The 6,228-nt window shown below is 26.8% G+C and overlaps 1 protein-coding gene and 1 long non-coding RNA gene across 5 annotated transcripts in view; one reads left to right on the forward strand and one right to left on the reverse strand.

Annotated features, from left to right (window-relative positions):
- The window catches only part of LOC111631390 (trithorax group protein osa-like), a 29,111-nt gene extending 25,265 nt beyond the window's left edge, over positions 1-3,846 (forward strand). For all 4 annotated transcript variants that reach the window (XM_023375624.1, XM_023375625.1, XM_023375623.1 and 1 more), the window contains one exon: positions 3,606-3,846. In XM_023375624.1, the coding sequence (XP_023231392.1) occupies positions 3,606-3,767 (162 nt within the window). In that variant the 3' untranslated portion in view covers positions 3,768-3,846. The remainder of the gene's footprint in view (positions 1-3,605) is intronic.
- The window catches only part of LOC111631392, a 22,155-nt gene extending 15,927 nt beyond the window's left edge, over positions 1-6,228 (reverse strand). The window contains exon 1 of the long non-coding RNA XR_002757694.1: positions 6,143-6,228. This is a non-coding gene — a long non-coding RNA (uncharacterized LOC111631392). The remainder of the gene's footprint in view (positions 1-6,142) is intronic.

Raw genomic sequence — 6,228 nt, forward strand, 5'->3', positions numbered from 1 at the left:
ATTATAAATAACCGGCGCATATTCCGGTTATTTATTCAGCAGATTCCTATCGTAAAGTTAATTATATATATATTAATGAGCTCGTAATTAACGCTAATATTAATTTTTCTTTTTAAAAATTAAACGATTTAAATTATTTAATAAATTCGCCAGGATGTTATCTTCGTTTTTTTTATTTATTTTATTTGTAAATTTAACTCGGAAGATTCGAAATTTAATTCATAAAATTAGTATTTTACTAACATATTCCCGACCGAAACGGGCTTTCGTCTTTAATATTCTTTGCTGTATAGAATTAATGAATTGTTTGTTTTTTTTTGTATTGTAAAATTTAATAGTTCGGTACCGAATTTTTAACTGTGTATAATTTATTTTTAAGAGTGGAAATGTCGGAAAAAAAAATAGGAATTTTTAAAACATCGTACGAGTTTATTTATAAATATATATTTCTTATTTGTAGAATTGAAAAAGAATTGTCTGGCACTAGATTACGGTGTAGTTTATTCAATATTGACTGCTCATAACATTTCTTTTTTTCTTTAAAAAAACATTTTTATCCATTGGGATTTAGAAGATGTTGGTCTCGTGACATGAATGAAATCGCAAACGGAAGAAACAAATCGTTTGACTTTGTGATTTTTCTAGCGAGGGTCGTTTTCCTCTTCCAGTATTACGTCGACGTCGTACGTAATGCAAGTGAATGAGTTGGTTCCGTTGCCAGCCTGACGTCATTGGTTGTGACGTCACCGCTAAAAGCTCCGACGAGAAAAAGATAACAAAAGTCGATGAATCGTGAGCTGGTTTCCGCGATAGAAAACGATGGGAAAGTTTCCACAAATAGTCTCTCTTCAGTTTTCGTTTTCTCTTACGGAGTTGGTAAATTTTTTTTTTTAGGGAATAAGCAAAGATATAAAAAATATATATATATATATTTAAAATATTTTGATTGATTAACGTAAACGAGAGAATAAATGATTTGTCAATCCCTGCTGTCCTCCATGTTTATCATTTTTAATAAAAATCTTAGGACTATTAGATTCATTTTTGGGCATGTGCCTTTTAACGATTTCCCAGTTCAGATTTCCATCCGCTTGCCAAACAACCAGGCCAAAAGGAAAAAGTTGAATGGAGAAAAAATCAATTTTATTGACAAAATTTACAACGCCTGCATTTTTAGTTTTCCTGTAGGGGATACAGTAATTTGACTTTTTAATATCCTGTTTTAATATTTTTTTTTATATATTTTTTTTTATTCGGTTTAATTAAATATAGAAAAATATAAGAAATTGAATTTTGAATTTATACTTTTTCGTATTCTCTCTCTCTCTCTTCCCTTTTATAAAGAATTTATCAGTAATAAAATTTAAAAAGTTAAATAGTGAAAGTAGTTTGGTCATCGTCCGTTTTTTAAATGGCTGACTCAGCTAAATTCAGCCTTTAAAAAGATGAACTGAGTCATGGCACACGTCACTAGAAATTCGATTAACATCAAGTTTTGAAAAATAAAATTTTTTTTTTTTTTTTTTCACCACCGTAAAAGTCAATTTACCTGTTTTCAATATTTATAATGCCCGACAGTTGTGTTAAATTGGAATTGACCGAAAAACTTACACTGTATTTTCAATTTTAATTACTTCAAGTAGTATGTTTAATATTGTTCTGTCTTATCATATATTGGTTCGCCAACGGACGTATTTTTAAAATTGAATCAATAGAATCGATTTTGGCATACTGAAAATTGCGTTGAATAATGATTGCCATTGTCCTCTCTACGTTATAGATATTGGAGAATGTCCTCTAGGAAAATTCTGAAATATTCATTGCGTGTCGGACATTTTGTTTCATCAAATGAATATTTTAAATTTTAAAGCGCTGAATCACATTTTCTTTATAAGGAAAAAAAAAATATATATATATATAAAACCTTGTTTAATAAAAGTTGGTTTACAATAGTAAAAAAAGTGTGCCGTGTACCGAGTTCTTATTCGTAAGTGATTTTTCCTAAATGTTCATTTATGTATCGAGTTTTTCTTTTTCCTGTATTGGTTGCTATATTATAAATGCTTTTCTCTTATCGATCCATTCTGGCTTACATTTGGTAATCGTTGCATCTTGGTAAACATGGCGTTACAAACATTCAATTGCCTTTGATTGAATGATGTCGCCAGTAGGAAGCCAATATGGCGAAAGTCCGGTCAAGTAAGAAGAGAAGAAAAAAAAAAAAGTAAAATAAAAAGAAGCGGTTTTATATGGAAGTTGGAAATACAGACTTTATTGTTTTTAGTTGCAATTGCTCTTTTACCAGTGAAAAGACTTTTTTTTCTGGGGAAAAATTAACCGATATGAAACGGACTTTTTTAATATCTCATACAAAATATAAGATATAAAGTAAACGACTTACTCCCCCTCCGCGATAACATCGATTCGTTGTTTCATTTCCTTTCAGAAATCCATCTAATCATTGATGGAGTATTGTGGCCAGTTGTAATAGGTTAAGATGACTCGAGTTGATATTTTTGTTGTAAAATTTCTCTTGCAGAAATTTATTATTTAAAGTTTTAATAAAGTAAGACATGTTATTTTCCTTCTTTTTAAAAAAGCATTTCTTTGGGAAATTTTATTCAGACACAAACCATACTAATTCTATTATCCAGTATGATTATACAGGAAGCAGTTTTTCATGTAGTGTTTTTTTCCCTGGTTCTTTTCCGCTTTGAAGATTTCTGTCGGTGTTCCATCTTAAAGTGAAGGCAGGGCTATTGTGCATCAATTAATCGCTGCCTTTCTTGTATTCTTCAACCCAGTCATGTTGTCTGACCACCTGGTGTTGCCAGATGGTCAGGAGGGTTGACCAGCAGGTGACGTTCTTTTTTTATCATCACAGTCAATATTTGATAGTAACATTGTTTGCACTTCTCACATATATATATATATATATACACATATAAATTTTTTTGCGATTATTATTATTATTCCATATTGAAAAGTTTAAGCTCTCAGATAACGACTAATGTTCTCACTCAATTAATTAAATCTGTATATCGCTATATTTACATGCAAATAACATTTTGATTGATTCCATATATCTCAGTGCAATGCACGGTGGGTTCTAGTCAATATTGCTATGGTAACGTCAAAATCCATTTTATAGTAAGTTTCGTGTATATAAATAATAATTGAATGTAATTTTTATCTGTGTATAGATCACTTTTTTGTTGGACTTTCGCAATCAGTCTCTCAACACTTGTCAAAGTAGACAGCTTAATACGTTGTCATTGGTTGAGAATACAAAATGAAAGTAAAAACGATAAAAAAAAATAATAAACACTACTGATAAGTTTAAGTAAAAATTTTAGAAATGTATTAAATTTGTTTTCCATGCTGGAAATAAGAATTTTTTTAAACGATTCGACTAAATGGACAATGATTACAGTGAATAAATTTATTATCTTCTGTGTACGGCGCTAAAAATACAAAAGCAGGACAACGAACCGCCAGTTATTTGCATACTTTATCGATTAACTGGCAGTAGCCACTGTTAATGTTGACAAGTTAAATGAATTACGCGATAATTTAAGAATTAATATTTTCTATTTCTTAAACAGGTAAGTGCTGCTAAGAAAGAAAGCCAAACTCCTCCCATTCGTAGCACTGGCGTAGAGGGTGACCGAAGTATCAATGGTAACCAATCTTATCCTGGTGAACCTGGATCTGACCCACAACACAGGGTAAGTAAAATGGAGATTAACTCGTTACGTATGAATTAACCGAACGGAAATTGAATTTCCTGTTTAACAAATTAATTAATAGCACAAAAGCAATTTTAAAAATTGATTTTTATAAAATATATATGTATATATATAAAATAGATCTGCTNTTGTCTGACCACCTGGTGTTGCCAGATGGTCAGGAGGGACACATTACATATTTTATTTATAAGGGTTATTTATGTTTTAAATATAGGAAAAAAACTGAAATGAAATTCATATACATTATTATATGCTTTTTTATTTTAAAAACAATTCAAAAAATTAGGTTGAATATATAATCTTATCTACAATGTTTTGAATAATGTAAATGCAATGCATTCTGAGGAACATTTCATATTCTTTTACAACCCAAAATTGTAATTTATGTCCCAAGATAATGTAACATTGGTTTTGGCCAACAACTGCATTTCACTGTCATCTTCAAAGAAATAATTCATGATGTTCAAGTTATTTTTTGTGTGTTTGATTCAGATTTATAGCAAGAATACTTTTATCAATGTTCAACTTTATTACTTGGATTTTGTATTCTAACTTCATTATTTGTCTTATAATATTCAAATTGCTTATTTTTAAAAAGTATCAAGTAAATAGTTTTTTTAAAAGGGACGTTAAATAAATCATTTAAATTTTAAAAAGTATCAGTGTTGTAAATGCGTATGAATACCATCAATGTAATAACTTCTATAACATTAAATTTCAAAAAAAATTATTAAATAATAATAATTTTTATAACAAAATACTAATATAGTAATTATTTGGGTTTAAACTCAAAACATTTTATACTTTTAATTTAAAAAGGAATAAAACTTAAATTTATTATCCTAAAATTTCCTTTTAGTAAAATAAACATTAATTCATAAGTAAATACTTAATTGATGACATTTATATCAATATTTTATTAAGCCAGAGTTTTAAATTAAATTTATTTTTGTTAATTATCTAAATTTAATGGAAGTAATTTCCCTAAAGACCTGAAAAATATCATTAGAGAAATTTGTATATTTGATATGATGATAATTTGATAATATAAAATATAATTATTATAATTATTATGTTAAAGGCACGCTTTATATAAATACTTTACATTAACTAAATAAATTTTTATGTAATGTTTTAAATAGAGTAAATATTTTACTTAGCTTTAATCATAAATTTCTTAGAAAAATACTTGCACGTTTCTTCGAAAACATTTCTTAAAAATTTAACAAATTCTTTTTATGTTTTAATATTGTAAAAAATATTGTTAATAACAGAGAAATAATTTATAGAGTACTAAGTTTTCAAATTACTACCATATAAATTCATATTTTGTTCATTACGTTTGATAAATCCTAAATTTTTATAGGATAACAGACAATGCTTAGAAAGATAATCTGGAAATAGCATCTTTTGAGGCCATATGTCGGGGGATCAAGCAGAGATAGTGTTAAGGTCATTCAGTCAAAAGGAATAGATTAAAAAAACATTAAGTAACAGATAGTAATTGGAAGAGTGAGAAAAATAGTATAAATAAATTTAGTTAGAATAATAAACAATAAAACTTCTTGTCTTTAATGACATTTTTAATCATAGTTCATTAATACAGAGTTAGGGATATATTAGCAACAAAGGATATTTTGTAAATAATAAATTTCATATTTAAACATAATTTACTTAATAAAAAAAAATCGTTATTAAATTATTCCGTAAGCATTAAAAGACGTTTCTAAATGAAACCTCGGACTGAAATTTTGTATTTTATAAACGGAAAATAAGAGACAGAGTAACCGAATAGCAGGAAAAAAATTAAAGAGTTTTCTCTAAATTATTTTACAGTATAAAGCTAACATTATACATATACATTACATTTTTAAGAAACTTGTAAGTTAGAAAATAGAAATTCCACTAGTTCGGACAAATTTTAAGTTTTTAAAACTTAAAAATTTAATATTTATTCATATAACTTACTAATCAAATTTGTAAAAACTGTACATTATAATAATTTAAATGTTGATATAAGAATGAGTCGTATATTTATTTATAAGCAGTAAGGATTCTAGATGATTTGAAATTCCATTACATATGAAATATTAAATAGTTTATGAAACATTAAATAAACTATTTTTTAAAATAATTTCTCAAATAAGTATAGCTTTCTCTTTTTTTTTTTAATATGCAATTTGAGGATTTTATTTATTTAAGAGTAATTTTTTGAATGTTTTCTGTAGATTGATTGATTGAAATTATTTCATTACTTTTAAAAAAATAGATTGATTTCCAATGATATAATTTTGTTTTTCCTTTGAAACTTATTAATTATTTGCTTATTTAATTTTGTCATGCTAACAAGAATAGAGAAGAAAGTTTTAAAAAGTAAAAGAAAAAATTCATACTTTTACTTGATGATAAAATATCAAATTTCAATCAATATTTTCTTAAAGGGACGATACATCATTGTTAGCATTTGAATAATTTTTTT

The sequence above is a fragment of the Centruroides sculpturatus genome, unplaced genomic scaffold, assembly GCF_000671375.1.
Source record: "Centruroides sculpturatus isolate CEXI.00-Female unplaced genomic scaffold, Cexi_2.0 scaffold479, whole genome shotgun sequence".
Taxonomy (NCBI): Eukaryota; Metazoa; Arthropoda; class Arachnida; order Scorpiones; family Buthidae; genus Centruroides; species Centruroides sculpturatus.